The sequence below is a fragment of the Peromyscus leucopus genome, chromosome 18 (genome assembly GCF_004664715.2).
Source record: "Peromyscus leucopus breed LL Stock chromosome 18, UCI_PerLeu_2.1, whole genome shotgun sequence".
Lineage (NCBI taxonomy): Eukaryota > Metazoa > Chordata > Mammalia > Rodentia > Cricetidae > Peromyscus > Peromyscus leucopus.
In genome coordinates, this window is record NC_051078.1 from 30,509,241 (window position 1) to 30,533,986 (window position 24,746).

The 24,746-nt window shown below is 42.5% G+C and overlaps 1 protein-coding gene across 1 annotated transcript in view; it reads right to left on the reverse strand.

The window, feature by feature from the left end:
• Poc1b (POC1 centriolar protein B) overlaps positions 1-24,746 on the reverse strand; it is a 106,413-nt gene that overhangs the window by 45,117 nt on the left and 36,550 nt on the right. The window contains 3 exon segments of the mRNA XM_028881192.2: positions 1,444-1,577; positions 10,453-10,568; positions 10,697-10,804. Coding sequence (XP_028737025.1) covers positions 1,444-1,577; positions 10,453-10,568; positions 10,697-10,804 — 358 coding nt within the window.

A 24,746-nucleotide genomic window follows, 5' to 3' on the forward strand; every position in this document is an offset into this window, starting at 1 on the left:
CAGGCAGTGGTGGCACACACCTTTAATCCCAGCATTTGGAGATCACACATCTTTAATCCCAGCACTAGGAAGGTGGAGACAGGAAGTGATAGGGCTGGGCACAGAAAGGAATATAAGGCAGGAGGAGACAGGAGTTTGGCACTTTTTGGGCTGAGGACTCGGAGACATTCAGTGTGAGGATTCGGTAGAAGTCAGAACTCTAGTGGCTGGCTGCTCTCCTTCTCTGATCTTTCAACATTTACCCTGATATCTGGCTCCAGGTTTTTATTAATAAGACCAATTACGATTTGTGCAACACGCACATGTCTGCATGTGACTGAGCTGGTTCTCTTTGCCCTAACCCTGTTGTAGAGGAAATGAGCAGAGGAGGAAGTCGGGCGGGACAAATGGGGCAGAAAGAACGTTTCTCTTCTAGACTACAAAGCCATTCTGTTTTGAGCTATGAACAGCTTATATTCACCTAAAGGAAAATACCCAGCGCAAAGGCAGAAAACAAAGAATTCGTTCTAAAAAGTTTACAAGTTTGAATATTTACCCATAAGAGAATAGTTTACAGACTTAAACAATATCAATGTTTTCCTAAACCAATTGAGAAATAAGACAAAAGAATAAGGAATACCAGAGCCAATAGAAAGTTCTCTCCAGTAAGTTTGTTAAAAGGGAAATATTGCTTATCTGGGAGGCAAGTGGGTATTCTAGAAGGAGCCAGGTGTGATGGCCCAGTGACAGGCCACACTGGGTGAGGACAAGTCTTTGCACAAGAATTATCAGAAGAAAACAGTAAAGGCGGGCTCCCAGGCATAGGCCAGCTCCCGGGCAAGGGCAAGGGAGTAGGTGTGAGCTCCAATTGCTGAATTTCCCTAAACTCACCAATCAGATTAGGGAAGGAGGAACGGGGAGAGGAGCGAGAGGCTGGGTATCAGAGGTAGTGAGCCAGCATCCTCGTGAGGGAAATATATACATATTATCTTCCATCGAAGCAGTGTAGCCTGTGCTACACATGGACAGAACAATAGATGGCTAAAGCCACTGTTTTTGAAGAGTTGAAACAAATAATATTTTTAAGAGCTGCTTCTAGAGATTAAAAACTTAGAAGTGTGCTGGGTGGTGGTGGTGGCGGCGGCGGTGGCGGTGGCGGCAGCGGCGGCGGTGGCACACGCCTTTAATCCCAGCACTCGGGTGGCAGAGGCAGGTGGATCTTTATGAATTCAAGCCCAGCCTGGTCTACAGAGAGAGTTCCAGGATAGCCAGGGCTACACAGAGAAACCTTGTCTCAAAAAACAAATAAACAAACAATAAAATCCCCCAAATTTAAAGGTAAAAAATCAAATTCTAGGAGTAACAGCAAATGTACATTACTACTAAAAGAATAAAAGCATATAATAAATGGGACCAAACTTTAAGAAGTATCTTATTACAAAACAGAAATCTTAGTGTTGATACCGTATGTCCTTGAAGTGTGTATATGAGTCTTCCCTCTAGGAGATCCAGAATCTTAAGTGTTCCATCAGAAGAGGCAGTGACCAGGCTGTTACCCAAAGGATGGAATGACAGACAGTTCACACCGCAGCTGTGAACTAATTTGTAGGGGGAAAAAACACACAAAAAAAAAAATCAGGAAACGATGGTTTCTTTATGATGTCTTTAACATCATAACTGTAATTTGATATAACTGGCCTTCTTTATGACCCTGTTAACTGTTGTCAGAGAAGGATTCTTAAGTTTGAAGCATTTCCTTTGCTTTGTTATCAGCATTGCTGTGAAGACAAGATCAGCCGAGGCAGCCTCTCTGTCACAGCAAAGCCAGAGCTCCCCAAAGCATTTAAACGTTCTGACATCATGTGGCATGAAGCTTCCAGCTAGAGACAGAATCACATCGGAAATGAGAGTGTGTCGCCAAGAGAATATTATTGGGCACACAGCTATAAAGTCTTTGGCTATATTACCAAAACAATTAATAGATGATTATTATCAGTTCATATAAGCTCTGTAATTCAGCCTCACATCAAATTTAAAGAGCAACTGGTACTTGGGAGTACGCAGCGGTGAGTGTGGAGGTGTATGTGAAGGAGAATTCCCTTCTGGACACCGTCCTTCCAATAGGAGGCAGTACAATACAGTGATGGAAAAAGTATGGTTTCTATACACGATGTCCCACAGCCGTAAGTTTACTCCATCAATTTTCTTACCCTTAAACCAAAAAGAAGTAATGATGCCTATTGGGAACTGTGTAAGGCTTGACTTGTTTATCTGCCACAGAGAAATCATGGAGTAAGTGGTAGAGATTATCTTCATGCACACCAATGTAGATTTAATATAAAGCTAATATAAACCTAGAAAACCATTCTCTTTCAGCTTTAGTACACCCACACAGAAAGAAGCCGTTTCCTCCAAGTTAGCTATTCCCATTCATTTGGGATTATATCAACAACTGATTTTCCCACTGAGCAGGCAACCAGAGCGAAACTACCATAGTAACTTTGTTTTTATGGTTCCCACGTCAGTTTTAAAGTCCCTTTAAAGAGATGGATGGGGTGGGGGGCATTGACACCAGACCCCTTTATCTATTCCTCTTCCCAATGCGGCCACATGGACTAGATCTCACTGTGCTTTTCAGTATTCTTCCTCTCTTTAATTGGCAGACTGGGGATGTGTGGCCAAGGTGAGCTTTTAGGAGTTGCCAGGGCCAACGTTTCTGCCCTAAAATCTCTGGGTACAACTTTGTCAAACTGAACCAAGATCAAAGACACCTTTTTCACATCATTCCCGCAGGGCCATGAAGCCTGGATGGAGGGGAGAGACTGGTGGTCCCCACAGCTGCTGAATCACTTTTATCCTGGGAACTTTTCTGATCTCTCCACTTTGGCTGAGTTCAGCTGCTTTCTTTCTTTTTTTCTTTTCTTTTTCTTTTTCTTTTTTTGGTTTTTCCAGACAGGGTTTCTCTGTGTAGCTTTGCACCTTTCCTGGAACTCGCTTTGGAGACCAGGCTGGCCTCGAACTCAGAGATCCGCCTGCCTCTGCCTCCCAAGTGCTGGGATTAAAGGCGTGCGCCACCACTGCCCGGCTGACTTCAGCTGCTTTCTGCTTGGATTTGGCGAGGTGGAGAGAGGAGTGGCTGGCCTCTTCAGGCCCTCGAAGCTCTCCCAGTCAGTGCACCTGAGCCCCGGCCCTCTCTTTCCCGTCAGTTTGGAGGCTCTTCGGAGCTGCCTGGGTTCCTTCTAAACTAGTTTGAATTTCTGCGGTCCCTTATCTTCTGAGCCACTATGGAGTCTTTAAATCATTTGGGGATTTTCCGGTATGACAGGGATGGCTGAGTTCCATAATTCTGTGTTGGTAACTAGCAGAGAGTGGATATAAGGTATACCAAGAAATTACAGTGTTTTGGAAATCTTAGTGTAGTTTATATCACCATGGGATATGAAGTTTGTGCTATCTTGGAACCCTTAGGGAGTATTCTCACTTGTCCTTTGTAGCTTCTGGTGGCTTATCTAAGATTGCACTGTGAATCACGTAAACTGTTTTTGTGTGCCATATTATTAAACTATTAAATAACTTAATTAACTATTAAAGCTGCTTGGCTACAGCAACAGTCTAGTTCGAAACGAATTGAGAAGAAGAGACAAATGCTCCCTCTGGCCTGCTCTGGGGGACTAGAGTCTTGAGGTGTCAGGCCACATGCTGTGCTGAGGTCTCACAGGGAACCACAAAGTGCACTCTTGGCTTGGAAGGACCGACCCCAACAGTTCAGCAAGAGGTGCCCACACTGAACTCCTTCGTGTTGGGGCTTCCTGAGACATGTCCAGGGTGACACTCTAAGAAGGAGTCACTATTAAACATTACATCTTACTGGCACAACACTTGTTGAGGATCGGTACTTGCTTTGGCTTCCAAGATGAGCCTCTAGTCAAAAGACTAAGAAAACAGGAACAAAAAAAAAAAAAAAAAAAAAAAAAAAAAAAAAAAAAGGCCATACAGGCAAACTGCCATTCCTAGCAGGTCTACTTTGAAATGTATAGAAAAGAGTGTTTTGTGATGATTTTTAGACTACATATTTATAGCAGTTGCTGCCTGGTCTGTCTGCCGCCCTACCCACCCACCCACCCACCCCCATTTCTCTACTTTGCTGCCACCATTTTGTTTTGTTATTTTGAAAGGGGAAAAAATAGCTTTTCAAGATCTTTTTTAGCAAGGCCTGACATGCAAGCATTTAAGAATTCAATGTAGATGGTAGAATTGAAGGAAGAGAGGGAAAGGTCATTTTAAAACCAAGCTGTTGATGCCTGCTTAGATAAGGCTTGAAGGATACATTTTTCATTTAGTTTTATAAGCAGGTAATCTTAATTTGCTTCATTCTCTCATAAACCCAATTTGACTCCATCTCTCATTTGTATTAACAAATACAAACTATTAACAACTGTGTTTTTATACATTGCCAGTTATAGAGAAATAGATTAAGACTGCTGTCTTTGCTGGGCAGTGATGGCACACTCCTTTAATCCCAGCACTCGGGAGGCAGAGCCAGGAGGATCTCTGTGAGTTCCAGGCCAACCTGGGCTACAGAGTGAGATCCAGGACAGGTACCAAAACAACACAGAGAAATCTTGTTGTCTCAAAAAACAAAAAAAAAAAAAAAAAAAAAAAAAAAAGATTCCTTTCTTCTGGAAGTTTTGCTTCTTTGCTGAAAGATTATTTAGAGTTAAATTTTAATTAATACATGGAATTTTATATCTAGGAGAGATATTAAAAAATAATATATAAAAAAAGATATATAAAAGAATTTAAGCCATATAGATGAAAAACCTATAAAAAGGCATAAGGTATTTTATTTTATCAAGAAATAATTTTTGGACCGGAGATGTAGTAGAATTACAAGGCCCTCAGTTTAATTCTGAAGTTCTAGAAAAAAATAAAAAATAAAACCAATTGCCTGTGAATACTTGCAAGTAAAGATGAATGGACTGATGGGTAAACTGTGACTCAATGGGCCACACTGCAGCTTCCACGACAAGATTCTTCTCTATTTATTTTTTGTGGTTTTTGTTTGTTTGTTTCTGCTTTGTATTGTTTGGCTTTTGGTTTATCTTTTAAATTTGGTTTGGATTTGGGGGGAGAAAGTTGCAAGGGCAAAGGGTGGATGTGAGGGGACAAAGTGGGATCAGAATGCATGATGTGAAACCCACAAAGAATCAATAAAAGTTTTTTAAAAAAGAAAAAAAAAACAAACAAAAAGAAAAAACAATTGCCTAGCATCAAAAAGCTTTTGGAAAAGGTGTTTCGAAATATAAATTTGTCTAGATGATTTTCTAAGGCCAAAAGTTAATGCACCATTGTAAGGCTTGAACCTAATTCTTTACATCTAAGGCAGTAAGACTTCAAAAAGCTACTGTTCTGCTCTTAGTAACCCTTACAAAGAAGAATCAGCATTAAGAACAAGGGTGCCTCTCTGTTGATGCTAAGGGTTTCTGACCCAGTCTTAACAAAGTCAAGGTCTGCTCAAGTATCTGCTGAGTTAAAGCCTTCAAAGTGACCACTTTAGAAATAATAATATGTAAAAGAAATTCTATTACATTTACTACCATATATGTCTATGTCTGGACATAGAGTGTATGTCAGAATTTCATCTACATAGTATGTGAAAAATGCAGACTTAAAAACCATGCTAATACATTCAAAGTGACCAATATGTGTTCCTTTAAGCAATAATCTCTTTGGCTTGGGCAAGTAAGCATTTTGATTTTTGATTATGAGATGCACATGTACATCAGAAGATAAGTCTGTCTATGACACTAGTACTGGGCCCTAAATTTGTGAGCAATCTACAACTTTAATTTTTGCCTATAGATCTATTATCTTACTAGGTCAGGAATTCCACATTTTTGCTTCAGAAGTAGGAGATAAACTTATATTGACGAAGTATGTAGCTCTGATGCTAGTGGTTATGGACTCCTTGGTAGATTGAATGTATTTATGTTCCTACAATGGATAAGCTTCTAGAATGGAAATCTTAAGAGAACGCTTTACTAAGTTGCCTTCATCCAAATTAGAACTGTGTGTATGTGTGTGTTCTCTGGGTGAGTGAGCCAGGCCGGAGGTTGACATCAGATGGCCAGTCTTCCTTTATCTCCACATCATTTTTGAGAGACAGTTTGCCTCTAAATCTGTGGCTCATCATTTTGGCTAGACAGGATGGTCAGCGAGACCCTGGGATTCCCATCTCTGCCCACAGAGAACTGGGGTTATGTTTGTGCTGCTTCATTGGGCTTCTATGAGACCTGGGGATCCTAACTTGGGCCTTCAAGGCTTGCACAGCAAATCCTTTACCCACTACGCCATCTCCCCTACTCCCTCTAGAATTGTTAGTGGTACTAATCCTTTCCCAGGCTTGTATTCACAAGTTCCCACTTGTATCTTGACTATCATTTCTAAGCAGAGTTTACTAGAACACTTCCCATTATATCCTCCAAGTGTGCTTCCCTAGTCTTTAAAAGCACGGACAATGGGGACCTAAGGGGGACCGCTGTGGAACAATCTTTGTACCCTGTCAATACGATGCTGTGGGATGGTCTGTATGTCAAGTTGCTCTGATTGGTCAATAAATAAAACACTGATTGGCCAGTGGCCAGGCAGGAAGTAGGTGGGACAAGGAGAGAGGAGAATTCTGGGAATCGGAAGGCTGAGGCAGAGAGACACTGCCAGCTGCCGCCATGACCAGCAGCATGTGAATGTAGCTAGAGTTTTCCTGCCTTGCCCACAGTCAGGACAAATCTTTGTTACCTGCCAGTCCCACAGCCGCTCAGACCCAACAAACACAGAGACTTATATTGCTTACAAACTGTATGGCCGTGGCAGGCTTCTTGCTAACTGTTCTTATAGCTTAAATTAATCCATTTCCATAAGTCTATACCTTGCCACGTGGCTGGTGGCTTGCTGGCGTCTTCACATGCTGCTGGTCATGGCGGCAGCTGCAGTGTCTCTCTCTGCCTCAGCCTTCTGCTTCCCAGAATTCTCCTCTCTCCTTGTCCCACCTACTTCCTGCCTGGCCACTGGCCATTCAGTGTTTTATTTATTGACCAATCAGAGCAACAGATTTGATATACAGACCATCCCACAGCATGTGAAGATGCCGGTAAGCCACCAGCCACGTGGCAAGGTATAGATTTATGGAAATGGATTAATTTAAGCTATAAGAAAGTTAGTAAGAAGCTGCCACGGCCATACAGTTTGTAAGCATATAAGTCTCTGTGTTTACTTGTTGGTCTGAGCAGCTGTGGGACTGGCGGGTGACAAAGATTTGTCCTGACTGTGGGCAAGGCAGAAAAACTCTAGCTACAATACGATTACTCCCAATGGTAACTAAAGAGTTGACTGGCCTACAGCTGGACAGGAAGATACTGGGCAGGAAAGCCAGACTAAGAGGACGCTGAGAAGGACAGAGTCTTGGGAGATGCCACGAGATGCAGAGCAAGGAAGATGGGAAGCACGTACATGAGGTAAACAAGCCTTGGGGCAGCACACAGATGAATAGAAATGGGTTAATTTAAGTTATTAGAGTTAGCTAAAAATAAGCCTGAGCTACTGGCCGAGCATTTATAATTAATATTAAGTCTCTTGTGGTTATTTGGGAGCCACTGCTGGGACACAGAAAAACTCTACCTACAGAGGACATCTCCAAAGAAGTTCATCTACTTTATTTAGAAAACCTTGTTTACTCTTAGAAGACAAAATGACTCCGATGTATATATTTTTCAGGGCCATCAGTATCAAATAATCAATTGGTGTGCTCTTCCCTGGGGAAGACTATTTCTTTATTCTCACATTGCTTAGTTGCCTGAAGTTCCTTGTCTAGGTTGGAGGCCTCTTAGCGTTCCGTCTTTCCATGTCAGCATGTCTACTGGGGTCCTCCTTGTTCAGCTCATGTTTAGGCTGCCATATTGGTGGAGCTTCATGGGTGCAGCTTCTCACATATTTAGGAGACACAATCTCATGGCAAACTCCCTCTTCCTCTGGCTCTTACAACAGTCTTTCTGCAACGATCCCTGAGCCTTAGGAGGAGGAGGAGTTGTGTTGTACGAATACAAGTAACATTGTACAGACTGAGCAGGTTGTATTTATGATTTTAGGAACACACACATACACACATTGCAACAATTAAAGAAAAAGAGGCGACGATTTGAAAGAAAGTGGGGGAGGGGTGGAGATGTCATTAAAGTTTGGGTTTGGTGGCAGGAAAGGGAAGGGGGAATAATATCATTTTATTATAATCTCAAAAATAAAAAAAATTATAAAAAAGACAAAATTGAACAGAACTTATATATAAAAGTATCCTGTTATTGATAAATTATACCATCCTTTCAATGGATGCAAATTTAAATGTATTTCTAAGAAGAGAATTAGGACAGCTTGATGGTTATAATGCTGTCAATTATAATACTGAATGCAATGAAATTACCAAGGCCATTTTGTCAATTTTTCAACTTCCTTTTTTTTTTATAAAAACATTTATTTACTTTAAAATGTTATGTGTAAAATGTTAAGCTTGCATGTACGTACGTGCACTGTGTGTATGTGTGCCTGGTACCCACAGAGGCCAGAAGAGGATACCAGATCCCCTGCAACTGGAGTTGTGGACAGCTGTGAGCTGCTATGTGGGTGTTGGGAACTGAACCCAGGTCTTCTACAAGATCAGCAAGCGCTCTTAACCACTGACCTATGGCTCCAGTCTCAATTTTTCAACTTCCTGCAGAATTCTAAATATGAGTGTTCTAAGACTTTTGGTTCCCACAGTTTTGATCCTTGTCCAAAGCGCTTAGAATTAAACGCCAGAAAAATGACCCTAATACGTATTTATTTTTCAATCCCATGTCTTTAAATATCTGCTCTTGTTGGTAGTGATTTCTATTTTCCTTAGAACGTTTTTTTCTGTTGTCTGCTAATACTCTGTATAAACACATCTTCTAACAAAATGACTTAAGGATTATCAAGATGCCAGGTTATCATCCATAGGACAGATAGAATGAAATTAAGATGAATTCCAACTTAAGGGGCCTTCTATGCTTCTTATTTACTTGAATTTGGCTACAAAGGGGAAGGATGGCATTTAGGGAGCCTTCTTGACATTGGCTCCTTGTCATAGTTCATCTCCCCTCCCCTACCTGACACAGGACCAGATCAGATCAATGGGGACAGCTCTCAGCCTACTGACTAAGGACAGTTATGATAATCACTAGATGATGAATCAGCCATGCCTTCAGAGAAAACTGTTCATAGCGAATGGGGGATGTCTTCAGAGTCAAAATAAAGTCATGCGAGGCATGGTGGTACATACCTACAGTCCCATCACTTAGGAGGGTCATGATTGGGGCCAGCCTAGTCTATATAGGAAGACCCTCTCTCAAAGTGAACAACTAAAACAGTTACTTATGTGAGCCCTTCCAAATGTAACTGCAGCCAAGGGGTTATAGAGAAATGGTTCTTCAGTATGCCTGACAGACACCTCCTTCCTCCAGAGTCCATTCTCAGTAGTCTATACTCAGAGCAATTAGCCAGGAAGATGACTCCCTATAGATTTTATTTCATTGGATTTTTTTTGGGGGGCGGGCTTTGGATGCTAGTATCCTATTTGGTATTGGGATTTCCACTTTTAGACTTAAACATCTGGCTCATTTCACATGGATGCCCAGTCATTACAGCCTGTTCTTTTCTCAAGCACTCATTTATTATTGAGTAATATTTAAACACAGGGAAAAACTGAAATGGGTGCTTAGAAGGTGCTTTTGCTAAAATGACGGCTCTTTATTTGGGCCACAAGAAACGGACAGTCTGGGATTTTTGCCCTCATTTTGTGTCTGTCTACTTAGCTATGGCTAAGAATACACACATAAACACATACATGTCCTAAACCTGTAGTCACCTTGGACCCCTGGAAAAACAAAACCTCTCAGAACAGACTAATCTCCCAGAGGAGGACAATTATCCACGAAGGCGAGCCTCACCATGGGGCAGAAACGAAATAAGTGTAGGAAGCAGATTCATCCCCTCAGCAGAGGAATTAAAGGGACTTTCTCTGCCTCCTTTAGAGACTCAGACAAGGAAGCCCTGGCCAGGACTGCTTCAATACGAATACCTCCTTGTATCCTGCCTCAGTTCTTCCTAAGCTCCCCAAGACTGACTTGCGGGTCAATGGGCCCTTTATCTATTTAACTCCCCAACATGGCCACACAGAATACATTTTCATCTCTGTTTTTCATTAAAACGTAAAATGAACATCGTTTGTATCTTTCTTTCTCTTCTCGTTTCTTCTGTTGGTGGGAGTCAACTGCTGTGTTCTCAAGCCAGCTAAGACCAGCCTCTGACCCCAGGAAGAGATCTACACCCAGCCACAAGCCTTTCCCAGCCTTTCCTTTTCCCGGCCACTTGACAGTGACACTTCTCTCTGGTTGGGGGAACTGTTACCTTGATAGTGCTGGAGTAATTTATTCACTCTGATATCCCAGATTTTCACAGTGTGATCAGAACCTGCTGAGGCTATGCATGTACCATTAGGGTTAAAGTCCACAAAATTTGCAAATCTAGGAAGAAAGAATATGAAGGACTTGACATTTCCGTTTCTTTACCTTCATTTTAAAGTCTGAGTCGCTTATAACACACGATCTCCTTAGCAAGCAGATCCAAATACATGTACAGAGAATGAACTTACCCGACGGAATCTGAGAAGTTATTCACACACTGCTTACTGGAAGTATCCCAAATTTTGATAGTTTTATCCTCACTACACGACACGATTAATCTTCCATCGGGCGAGAATCTAGAAAGCAGAGGGTTTTACACATGAGCAGTTCTGGCTAATTACCACCACACACCTCCATGCCACACACAAGTCAGGCTAAACAGACAGACAGCAGAGGCCAAGTCACCACACTACACTGACCACACAGCAAAGTTCTATTTTGCAACAGATATCTTTGCAACAACATATCACCATGACAAACACTAGAGACCCTTGAAATACTAAACATGTCACATAGATGAACCATGTTCCTTTTTTCTGTTTCTGTTTCTATTAAATAATTAATTCAGTTTTGTGGCTCTCCTGGAGGTTTGCGATTCAACTCCACACTCCTTTCAAGCCAAATACCTTGTGTTTTTAAAAGTCCTTTATTTCCTATTTGTTTTTAGTTTTCAATTTTTTATTTTCTACCATTATCTATATGATTCAAGAGATTTTTTTTTTTCTGCTCATCCCACCAAGCTGGTAGTGAAGCTTTTGGGGTTGAGAATAAAAGTGAAATGACGTCAACCTAATTCCTAAGGCCAGTGGCTTCCTGACAAGTTACGCAGAAAGCAGCCCTGTCCTGCACCAGCTTACACCCGAGTGCCAGAGAGAGAGAGAGAGAGAGAGAGAGAGAGGGAGGGAGGGGAGAGATTCCACATACCCTGTCTACTGCTCCTACACTATTTTCCATATTTATTCCTTATTTGTAACAACAATTGCCTTTAAAAGTCAGAATGATCGGAAACCAAACAGAAAACGAAGGGAAGTTTAGATAGGGAACTACAAGCAGCTTCTTGACGAGCTGTATTTTCAGCAGCTGCAAAGCTCAGGAAGGACAAAATTAGCCCACAGATCAGTGATTATGAGCACATTTATGTGTAGTCAACTCCAGCCCAAAGTCCAGATTTCTGTTGAATTTTCAGTTTAGGCGTGGAATATAATTAAAGGTTTTATGTTGTTTTCTCTGCACTCCTAACACACTCTCTCTTACATATATATAAAATTTATACGTAATTTATTTTTATTTAGTGTTCATTGCTGTTTTGTCTACATGTATGTCTGTGTGAGGATTTCATAAGCGCTGGAACTGGAATTACAGATAGGTGTGAGCTGCCTTGTGGGTGCTGGGAATTGAAACTGGGTCCTCTGGAAGAGAAGCCAGTACTCTTAACCACTGATCCATCTTTCCAGCCCCCTAACTTATTCTTAAGAGAGAGCTAGAAATAATTCTTCACAACTGAAACTTTGGATCCCACACTTCTGAATTCACCATGTAAAAAAGAAAAACATACAGAAATATTATTAAGCTCTATGTGAAGCAAGCTCTTGAAATGTATGAAAATAATCCTTCAAGGAAGAAAATCTTCCATTCTTAGTAGTTTCCTATGACTTTAAAATGACAAGTAATATTTTACTAATCTTTTTCTCCAGAATACACGAGAAATACGCAAATATGGGGAACAATATTATAGAAATATTTCAAATAGAAAACCTTATCTGACATGGATGTGAAAAAAAACTGACTCATTACCTTCATGTAACTAAATTTTTCATAGTAAATATAAACTGTGCAGGAATCAATTCAAATTGCCTTTTTCTCCTCCTCCTGTGAGACAAGATCTCACTGTATCCTGGTTGCCCTGGAACTCTATGTAGATCAGGCTGGCCTTGAACTCACAGAGATCCACTTATCTCTGTGTCTAGAATGCTGGAATTAATGGTGTATGCCACCACACCCAGCAATTGTATTTCTTAATCAGCCTTCTTTTAGAAAAATTACTTAATGTGAAAATAGAAAAGAAATGAAGTTATTCCAGACATTTTGAGGAAGTAATGCTAAAAGATTTAATCAACTGGAATGATGTAACACAAATCATCCTATCACAATTATTATTGTTGCTGTTGTTATGGTTTTAATTGTGGTGCTGGGCATCAAAATCTGAGCCTTGTGTATGGTAAGCAGGCACTCTTCCACTGAGCTACATCTTGATGGCATTACTGATCAGACCATCACCATACTGTTTTATCCATATTTATTGAGCCTACATATCATAGAATGGTTTTCAACACTTCACCTACAGAAACTAATTTAATATTCAAAGCAATCCTACAAAATAGGTACTATTGCTTGTCTCCACATGCAGATGGGTAAACTGGGGCACGGAAAGGAGTGTGGTGGTTTGAATGAGAATTTCTGTCTTTCAAATTTCAAAAATCAGATACATAGCCTCATGTATTTGATCATGTGGTATGTGTGTGTGTGTGTCGTCCCCCCCCCCCCGAGCTGGTTATGGGTGTTTAGTAGGTGTGGCCTTGTTGGAGGAAGTATACCAGTGGAGGTAGGTTTTGAGAGTGGCTTTAAAGATTCATTTCCATTCCCACTGGATCTCTCTGCTTTGGCTTGTTCAACATGTGAGCTCTCTGGCTTGCTGTACCTATTGCCTGCTACCATCACCTCCCTGACATCATGCACTCTTCACATTCTGTAAGTCCAAACAAACTCTTCCTTCTGTAAGTGGCCTTGGTCACAGTGTTTTATCACAGCAACAGAAAAGTAACTAATAGAGAATTTGGTTCCAGGAGTGGGGTGTCATTGTTCACAACTTTACCATATTGTTTTTTGGAGGAATACTAAAAGATTCCGGAACTTCGAACTAGAAATGTGTTTGAATTGGTAAGCAGAGCTTAATGGGCCATCCTAGTAGGAGCTTTGAAGACAGTAGGTACTGATGCCAATGTAGAGTGTGGGTTTCAGAGAGGAACAATATTAACAATGGGCCCAGAGACTGTTCCTGCAATATTTTCTCACAGAATGTGGCTTCTTCCTGCTGTTGTCCTAGGAATCTGTCTGAGGCTAATTCAGAAAGAAATGGACTGCTTTCTTTGGTGGAAGCAGCATAATATTGCTCTCTGTGGCATGGTTATTATTAATGACTGTTATGCAGGTCTACAATGAAAAATAGCAAGCAGGGAAGAAAGAAATACAAAATGTACAATGTAAAGAGAAAAAGAGCACCAGAAAACTAATGCTGCAGTTGAGGCTTGTTCTGAAAGAGATAAAGAGATAGGCACCAGGAAGCAGAGGCCTGATCTGCATAGAAATAAAGGGAAGGCTGACCTCAGGGCAAGACCCCACCCAGTATTTCCTCACTACATCCCATTTCTACTTTTTGGAATAGCAATATAATATTCTGTGCCAGCATATGTTGGAAATATACAATTTGCTTTTTGATTTTACAAGAGGTTACAATCAAGAAATTGCATTTTGCATTATAATGTGGCCCCAAGCCTACAGGCACCAGGGAGTAGAATGTGGCAACTGAAATGTGAATTTCCCGGTGGGCTCATGTATTTGAATGGGTGCCTAGTTGGTAGTACTGTTTGGGGAATGTGTAGGAGCTGGGGCCTTGTTGGAGGCAACCTTTCAGAGTTTCAAGGCTAGTGCCATTTCCAGTTGGTTCTCTCTCTACGTTGTGCTTCTTCAGGATGTGAGCTCTCAGCTTGCCGCTCCAGATACCTTGCGATCTCTGCTACAACAGACTCAGATGTTCTGCATCCAGAAGCCCATGAGTTGCCTTGGTCTCAGTGTTTTATCACAGCAACAGAGGAATAACTAATACAGGAGTAAGGAAAGGGTCCAGATGTGAATCAGGCTGTTGGTTTCCCTGCGTGCAACTCTCCGACAAAAGGGAAGTGTTTTCTAACCGCAAAAGCATTGAAAGTTTTGGATAGCTTCTGTGTGATCCCTAGTGTGTGTGTGTGTGTGTGTGTGTGTGTGTGTCTGTCTGTCTGTCTGTCTGTCTATTACAGAAAGAGAAATCCCCCCTCTCTATATCTATCTATATCTATCTATCTATCTATCTATCTATCTATCTATATATATAATATATATATATATAGAGAGAGAGAGAGATGAGAGAGAGATGAGAGACAGCCAGCGCAAGTACACACGCACCATAGGTTTACTCCAGAAAGGTCTCCTACCTGGGACGGGGCTCCCTGACTAGGCAGGCTAGCTGCTAATGAGCCCCAGGGATCCCGGCTCCTCCTGTCCAGGGATGGGATTACAAATGTGCATGCGGCTTTTGCACAGTGCTGGGAATCAAATTCAGGTCCCGATGCTTGCACATCAAGCATTTCCCACAGTGAGCAATCCTCCCAGCCCGCCTGGAGGTTTTCCAATGGAAGGAAAGCACGAGGCAGTGATCCTGTGACATAGATGACCCTTCTTCTAAATATCTGCTGGGGGTGGGTAGGAGAAGAAGTGGAAGGGAGGGGATTCGGTTTAGACTTGATCAAAACACATTTATATGCACATAGGAAATCTCAAACAATAGAAACGAGTAAGAGAAAAAGTACACACACTGCTATTGGGTTGCTATTAGCAGTTGAATAAAACAAGCATGGTCTCTCTCGTGATGATGGTTCCTGAGGAGGGCAGTCACTCATGGAGTCACTCAAAGATTAAGAGAGTACCTGCCAGCTCCCAGCCTCCCTCCCAGGGCTGCCTGGACAGGAGGAATGTAGTTAGAAGTGACGTAAGATTTCTCTCTCACGGCGTTTTCACAAACAATATAATTAGAGATGTTGGCATCAGGATATTTTTAACAAAACAAACAACAACAACAACAAAAACCTGTCCTCCAGAAGTTCCAGGGAGGACACTGAAATGTGTCAGTGAGAAAAAGCAGGTTCTCTTCCGTATGGAAAACTCTCCCTCAGCAGGAGATTCAGGGCTGGGAATAACTTCCTGGGACTAAAGGTATGACGGGGCTGTGCACCCCAGGTCAGCGGAAAGGGCAGGAGGAGGCTGGGAAGCTGGTGCTGGGGGTGAGGTGGGGCGGGCAGTGCAAAGCCAAAGAGGTCAGGCCTTTCCCTCCCCAGTCACTTTAATGCCTACATGCTTCTCCTCTGAGAGGTCCAAAGTGGGAGTGTTATTTTCCTCCTCCTCCTCTTCCCTTTGATTTTATTTATTTATTTTTTCGAGATAGGTCTCTGTTATTTTGCGCTTTCCTGAACTCACTTTGGAGACCAGGCTGGCCTCGAACTCACGAAGTTCCGCCTGGCTCTGCCTCCTGAGGGCTGGGATTAAAGGCATGCGCCACCACCGCCCGGCAGGGGGTTGATTGTTAATTAGAGACATCACAAATAAGTTAACATCCCAAAGACAGGTTTCTATTTGTCCTGCCTTTCATGAGCAAAAGTTAGACTTTAATTGTCAAAGTTCCAACGCCATCTAGCAGGACTGTTCGTTTTTTTTTTTTTTTTTAAATGTTAGAAGGACCTAAAGTTTATACCGACAAATGAATAGATTTTCAATCTCAATTCAGTTCCACTCAAGCACCTTTTAAGACTCCAGGAATTAGTCAGTGGTGACTAATAGGTTCTCTGAACAGCACTTGACAAGTCCACCCAAAATTACTGTGAATCCCTTAATGATCATTGGCATACCAAAAGAATGAAGACATTTTCAGACGTTTTTTTCAAGAAAAACTAGTTTCCAGGTCATTAAGAGTAGCCCACATTAAACAGCAGGAACTCTTTAACTTGGAAACTATAGAGAGTTGTGTGCCCACACTCATACTTGAGGAACAGTCCCTTCTGGATTCTTTTCTTTCCTTATTTACGTGGGGATGGAGAACCAGTGCTAGGCAGATGCTTGATCGCCTAGCTACAGCCAGAGCCCTGTTTTGACAGTTTCTGATTATTCAATGTGTTTTCTACAAAAACACATTCTCAGCATTTAGAGCTCTAAGACCAAACTGTGTGGGCGTGCTGGGTCTTGTTTGGTACGCACTATGTCCGCAGCAGCAGCAGCAGGAGGAGGAGGAGGAGGAGGAAGCCACTCGAAGTAATGAAATGCCCAGTACAGGCCTGGGTCCAGGGCCATTCCACTCTCAGCCTCCCTCCCCCGCCATGTGACGCTGTGAAATTCACTACCACACGGATGTGGCTTTCTCTTGGTGTAGTGAGAGTCTAGACTACAGGCAGATATCAAACTTGCATACATGTCTTGTAAACTAGCAGACTTGTCTCTGATCGGATCTGTGCTTACATCCTGAGGGTGAAGGTCAAGGCAATGAAGAAAAACATTTATATCTCCTTCAATGGTAAGAAGAGAAACCATGTTGGCTATATTAGAATTCATCCCTGCAACTATCAAGAAACGAAAGTCAAGTGGAAACGGTAAACGGGGAGCGAGTGTGGCCCCGAACAGTCATTAATTTTTAGGTCATTTACCACTTACGTGCCTGATGTCTCTCTTGGGACCTTTACTTATAAATACAGCTGCCTTCAGGGCGTCCCCTCTAGAGCGCCCTGAAGCTGCCTCCAACACTGAACTCCGTCTCTGTGCATCATTTCCTCCCCTAGTTATCTGTCCTCTTCTCAGGAAATAGTTTCTCTATCCAGAAACTGTGCACTCATGGCTGATTTCTAGTTTTCTTCCACGTCTTCAACTTTCCCTCCGTCACCATGGTCTCTCTCCTCCACCTGCAACTGGCACTTTGCTCGCTCGTAGTCCACAGCAACAGAAGTGAACTCGAAATCTTAAATCAAATGCTGTGTGGCTTCACACCAGCTGTGGACAAAAGTCTGAGTCCAGCCTGCTGACAGGAAGCCCTCCAGGACCAGCCTATCTCCTCATCTGCATCCTGGGCTCTTCTTGGCACTGTACTCATCTCCTCTCAGGGCCTTGCTCTTCCTCACAAGCTGCCCTGATGCTGCTCCTAACTTTTTAACCTCACTAAAAACAGCAAATGGCCGGGCGGTGGTGGCGCATGCCTTTAATCCCAGCACTTGGGAGGCAGAGCCAGGTGGATCTCTGTGAATTTGAGGCCAGCCTGGTCTACAGAGTGAGATCCAGGACAGGCACAAAGGTACACAGAGAAACCCTGTCTCGAAAAACCAAAAAAGAAAAAAAAAGAAAGAAAAAAGAAAAAGAAAAAAAAAACAGCAAATGAAGCTAGGGAACCAGGGAGGTGGTCTTCAGACCCCCACCCTCCCTCTGCTCCTCCTCATCTAATGCCCCAGTTTCATCCCCAGATATGGAGCAGAACACTTGCTGTGGCCTCCCCCTCCTCTCTGCCTCCATCTCCAGCAAATCACTCAGATCTCGTACAGCTCCCACGCCATGCCCTCTCCAACTTCTGCAGGCAATCCACAAGAACTCATGGGACGGACAGCTGGCCACCATCCCAACCAGAAGAGCAGGTAGGCCAACAAAGCCTAAGCTTCAGCTCTTCACTCTCCTTCCTCTCCACCAAACCCAATCCCCCAGTCTCATCCCCAGCTCTGTAGCAGACTACCCGGCTGTGGCCTCACCTCCCTCTCTGCCCCCATTCCCAGGGGACTAAGCAGATCCTGGTGGCACCCCCTGCTTTTCTCCCTCCAGTGGAACTCTCCCAGACCCTCCCTTCTAGCCCACGTCCATCCCGAAGTGTCCACTCCCACCACCAGGAAATACATTCTGCTCAGCACCACCAATGACCACACCTGACAGGATCTCAGAAGCATTCCATTCCAGGCAACCCACAGCCACCACCCTCTCCTAAGAACCAGAAAGAACAACAGAAACCAAGGAACTGAACACGCACCCAATAAAGAGAAGACCAGATACCAGCACCTAGAATTACAATTATCCCAAACCCAGATACCTAGAAACCAATGTAAAAACACAATCAGTAACAGGCAGGAAAATGTCTCCACTAACCCCAGCAAGTCTACTACTAAAAAAATGCAATATAACTGAGGCATTAAAAAAGGACCTTAAAATAGCCATTATGAATATGTTAGAGGTCATGAACAGGAAATGAATAAATCCATTAAAGAAATCTATGAGAATGTAAACAAAGAGTGAAATAAAAACAATTCAAGACTTGTAAGTGGAAATAGAATCACTAAAGAAAACTCAAACTGAGAGAAAACTGGAAATGAAAAATTTAGAAACTTGAACAGGAAGCTCAGAGATAAGCCTCACTAGCAAAATATCCAGGAAATCTGGGACACTATGCAAGGACCAAATCTACAGGAATAAAGGAAGGAAAAGAAATCCAGGTCAAAGGCCCAGAAAATATTTTCAACAAAATCATAGAAGAAAATTTCCCTAAACTAGAAAAGATGCCTATCAAGGTAAAAGAAGCATACAGCATACCAAATAGGCTGGACCAGAAAATGAAGTCCCCTCAGCATAAAATAACAAAACACTAAATGTACAAAAAAAAAAAAAAAGAATATTAAAATATTAAAAGGGGGAAAGACTAACTTACATACAAAGGCAGACTTATCAGAACAACACCTGACTTTCCAGTGGAGATTCTAAAAGCCAGAAGGGCCTGGACAGATGATGTTCTACAAATTCTAAGAGATCACAGATGCCGGCCCAGACTACTATTCTGGGCAACACTATGCAAAGATGTGTTGCATTTATTTAACTATGTAAAGGTGTGTTGCTGTTCTACCTTGCTTGCCTAAGGCACCTGATTGGTCTAATAAAAAGCTGAGCGGTCAATAGTGAGGGAGGAGGTAGAGGTGGACTTTGGGCAGGAAGAGTAAGTAGGAGGAGGAATTTAGGCTGGGGTTGGGGCAGAAAAAGAGATGCCAGAGAAACACCAGGGGGCCAGACAAACAGACACAGAGGAAGCAGGAAAGTAGGACATACAGAATGAAGGAAAGAAAAGTAAAAAGCCTGAAGCAAAATGTAGATGAAGAGAAACAGGTAAAGTTAAGTTAAAAGAGCTGCTGGGACAAGCCTAAGCTAAGGCTGAGCATTCATAATAATAAGTCTCAGTGTCTCTATTTAGGAGCTGGTTGGCAGCCCAAGGCAAATTCCAACTGCAAAATGGGACCCATCAGAACCCACAAACACCCCAGGCTATTGCCAAGGCTATTGTTGGCTCTCCACAAACTGACTGTAAAGCCCCATTGCTGAAGACAACACCTATACAACTCACTGAACACAGAAAAGTTGAGCTGGTGCCTACATAGAACCTTCCCATGTGGACTAGTATTCACGACACTGTTGGGTACTCTGCATGCTACCCTAGGAGAAAGGTAAACACCAACCTAGCTACAAACCCTTCAGTTCACAAGAGTGACCTGTCTGCAAAGTATGCCAGTGCAACAGTGGCACACAGCTTGTGGAAGTGAGCAAACGATATTGGATTTGAGTTAACACCCACTTCATAAGATGGAACCCAGACCCAATGTTGCTTGGGTGGCCAAGAACCTGAGACTAGATAGGCCAGGGCCCTAAGGGAAAACCAAATACTACTATTCTGCTAAAGGAACACAGCAATAGAATAACTCCTAAGGACATTCTATTATATTCATGGATCTGTTCTATGTGCCTTGCTCATCCATTACCAGAGAAATGTTGGCCTGTAGCAGAGGGGAACAAATACTGAGACCCACAGCCAGACAACAAGCAGAGAGTGAGAGACCTGAAACACTCAGCCCTGGAAGGGATGTCTTCATCAACTGTCCCTCCAGCCCAGGGTGCAGAGCACTCTGAGGAAAAGGAGGTGGAGAGAATGTAAGAACTAGAGGCGAAGGAGGACACCAGGAATCAAGGCCTTTTAGACACAACAAGGCTAGCAAACATATGAACTTGAACTCACAGAGACTGAGGCGGCATGCATAGGGCCTGTAAGAGGTCTGCATCGGATGGGGTCCTGGAGCTGAAAGGAGAAGTAGACACATGCCCCAAGCCCTAACCCAGAAGCTATTTCCAACTGATAGCCACTTGCAAATGAGAACTTAGTTTTCTCCAATGGAGTCTCACTGGGGAAACAAATCACCCTTAAGGGTGAACTGCATGCCCAGGGTAGGTGGTCAACACAAAGTGAACTCAATGGCACTGTCGGAGAGTCTTCACTCACAATGTTAAGTCAGACTGTTCTTTTTCTTTTTTCCCCCTCTCCCACCTTCACAGATCCTTTGCACACTCATTATTGCTTCTAATTTTGTTTTTTGAGGGGATTCCTGAATGTGTCTCTGCATTTTCTTTGGCTCATGTTGTTTGGTTGTTTCGTCATATTCCAATTTGTTTTGATGTATTTTATTATAATTCCTCAGATGCCTGTTTGTGTGTTTTCTAACGGAGACAGACAGGGTGTGGATCTGGATGGGAAGGGAGTGGGAAGGAACAGGGAGGAGCAGGGGGAGGGGAAACCATCATCAGCACGATTGTATGAAGAAAAAAAATCTATTAAAAGAAAAAAAGACATGCAAAGATGGACCTTATATATCGTTCAAACTACCTACTTATTTGCTACTTCCTCAACACTCCCCAGACTGTTTAACTTCCCAGACACAATCTTACAATGGCACATATTCACAATTACACTGTACCCCCTGGTGAGAGTTCTATGTCTGCTTTCCGAACATAATATAAGAGAGAAATCTACCCACTCATTTTTCTAACCCCACACAGTGCTTCACTGTATACTCCCCAGGGAGTACCTAGGAAAACAAAAGAGAAAGAATTGAGAAAAATTCAATATTATATACATGTTTAAAATATTCTCAATTCATTGCACAAAAATGTTACGTGTACTCAATGCTATGCAACCGTATGCATGAAAAATAGTGGAAATGAAAAATTTTATAAAGATGGTTGGACTCGATGATTTTTCCAACTAAAGACTGGAGAAGCGTTATGTGGTTGGTAAAATTTCCCACCTCATCCAGGCTTGTGGCACAAGACACAATCCATGTCAGTGCGGGGCAGAGCCAGGAGCAGCAGCTCCAGTCAGCCAGGCGACCTCTAGAGGAGACAAGCGACATCAAGCATAGTGTGCTGCCCGATCAGGTGTCCGGCGGACTATAATCATACTGCATTTCTTTCAACTTAATACTTCTAACTCACAGTGGGATGATAATGATACAACCCTATCAAAAGTTAAGAAGCATCTAAATAGTTTACTGAACACACACACACACACACACACACACACACACACACACACACACAATCTGGGCCTGGGGAGAAGGCTCATTTAATAAAGTGTTTGCTCGATGCCTAAGCATTGAGGACTGCTCATCCCAGCACCCACATAAAAAAGCCGAGGTTGGTGGCACATGCCTATAATCCTGGAGATGGAGAAGCAGAGACGGAAGGTCCCAAGAGCTCACTGGCCAGCTCGTCTTGCTGACTCAGGGAGCTCCAGGCTCAGTCAGAGATGCTGTCTCAGAAAAAGTAAGGTAGAGAGCAACAGAGGAAGACAGTTGACATCAACCTCTGGCACACACATAGGAACATGGACACAGGCACACATACACAGGGCATACAGATACAGGCACACAGGAAAATGTACACAGGCACACATACACGGGCACACAGGAACACGTACATGTGCACACAGGTGTTGTGGAATAATATTTTTGTGCATTGTGAAGATTTGTCACTCTGGTTAATTTAATAAAAAGCTCAACAGCCTATAAGTAGGCAGGATTTTGGGGGCAGAGAGGATGCTGCGAAGAAGATGGAGTTGCCGGCCAGACGCGGAGGAAAGACGCATGGGCAGTAACAGAGTGAAGGTAATAAAGCCACAAGGCAGAAAGTAAATGGACAGAAATGGGTTAATTTTAGTTATAAGAGCTAGTTAGAAACAAGCTTAAGCTATAGGCTGAGCGTTCATAGTAAGTCTCATGTGGTTATTTGGGAGCTAGTAGGAGGGACAGAAAAAAATCTGACTACACACAGGAACACGCATACATGTACACACCATACACACAGAGACATATTTTTTTTTGTAACCCATGAGCTCAAAAGAGTACTCAGAATAGCAAGAACAACTAAAAATTAAAGGCAGAGTCTTTAACTGCTAAAACTAATGCTGGAAAAGCAGTAATATTATAAAACTTCTCTCACTTCTTAACCTCTATTTTTTTTTCTTTTTCTTTCTTTCTTTTTTTCTTTTTTCTTTTTTTTTTTTTTGCTGTGGATACGATAAGGAATTCTAGGTTAATTTTGAATATGTATTAGGTAAGAAAAGAGAAGGCTATAATTAAACCTTGAAAATACTCCCTTTCAAGAGTTAGTATTTCTTACCTATGTTTCAAATTATGCCTTCATTAATATTTTAAATTAAGAAACATAAACAACCACTGCTCTATGTGATAGCATAACCCATAAGATGAAACTTTAAGCTATCTTTGAGAGTATAAAAAAATCATAGAACATACAATAAAGAAAATTTCACCAAGATATTGTACAAATGTTGGAATTAGCAGACAAGGTCTGTAAAACAATTACTACAAATATTTTTTTTCAAAGTCAGGGTTTCACTCAGCTGGCCCCCCCCCCCCCCCACCCCTTTACTCATTTTTTCCCTTTTTTATTCAGCTTAGGACCGCAAACCATAGGATGACACAGCGGGCAGGATGGATCTTCTCCCTTAACTAGTTCTCTCTGCAAAAGCCCTCAGATACATGCATACTCCAAGGCACGTGTCATAAATGGTCTAGACGTTTGTTATAAAGTCCACCCAAGCGGACAACTAAAATCAGCAGTCACCACCCACTCCCAAGAATGGGAACACACTCATTTCTTGTCTTAGACAGGAGAAGTCCAGGCTCTGCAGATGTTGGCTTTCAGGACCTATTCCAGAGGCCGCCTCAAGGTTCGCAAGTGTCAGTCCCAGAACAAAAAGTTACATCGTTGTCTTTCCTGGTTGCACTTGGACTGAGTCATGTTACCAGCATCTCAGCGGCTTCAGCCTTCAGACATCTGGTTGTGGGGCGTCTCGGCTGCTACAATCACATAAGCCACCTTCCTAATAGATCTCCTTTCATGTATCAATATACACATTCCATTGGCTTTGTTTGTCTAGAGAACCCTAACATAAAGACCATAGCAACTGACGCTTCATAAACTGTGACTGTATATCTCTGCAAAAACATTCTTTACAAACGTGAAACAAAAAGCTAGGGGAGGTATGACTAGTGCTGCGGGCCGCAGGAATATCATAAGAACTCAGCTGGTTATGGCAAAGTCACTACCTGGAGGAATCAGGGAATTCCTCCAGAGGAAGCCAAATCCCAAGGAGTTTTTGGTGTTACTTGGCTTGTTATATATCAGCTGTATTCTGCTATGAAAATCATGTGTTTCATAGATTTCCCAATTGACTTTTCCCTAAGAAGGGCTAACAGTGTGGACTGATCACTCTCTGGACATACACATTCCAGGTATTTGGAGAACAGCCTCAGGAAAGGCTTTCTCTGGAATCAGATATCTCCCTTGGCTACTTTCAAGGACTAGCAGTAATAACAGTCCACATGCAAGTCTCCTGATTTAAGATAAATTCCACAAGGAGACACCACCTAGGTCAGGTGGATGTTAAGTAATAGCTTTACACAATTCAGCTCGGACCCTCCTTTCTTACAGCCTTACCAACTTTATAGACCGCTAACTCCTTACCTAACCACTTCTAGGAATATTTAGATAACCTTCTGTGCTAACAGCTATGCTCAGCCAGAACCCCAGTTCAAGCCTCCTTGTAATTATCATCATTAGCAGCATCCGGCCAGGTCCATCCCCAGATGGAGGAAAGTACTTTATCAGAGATACCTCTGTACTCTCTAAGAACAGACTTAAGCATCCAGGCTACCTGTTTGAGAAGGCCTGGCAGATGTGCCAATTAATTAAGCCTTACTTCCTCTTTTCCCGAACCTTACCGCCAGTTCCAGATCTCCCTTTAACTATCACCAGAGGCATCTAGCTGTACACAGGTTGCCTAGCGACTGAGCACACTTTCCCCCACCCTGCAGAAAAAACGGCAGATAGCTTGGACAGATAGGAGCTACAGGAAAAAAGAAGGCAGTTTTATTTTCTCCCATTGACCTAGCAACTTATAGATTCTTAACACTTTCTACCAACCACGTTTAAGATTATAGTTGAGCACATAAGAGCCCTCTTCTTAGATATTACCTGAATTTAGCCTTTAGTTAATTCATTTCCCCATTGGTCACTTCC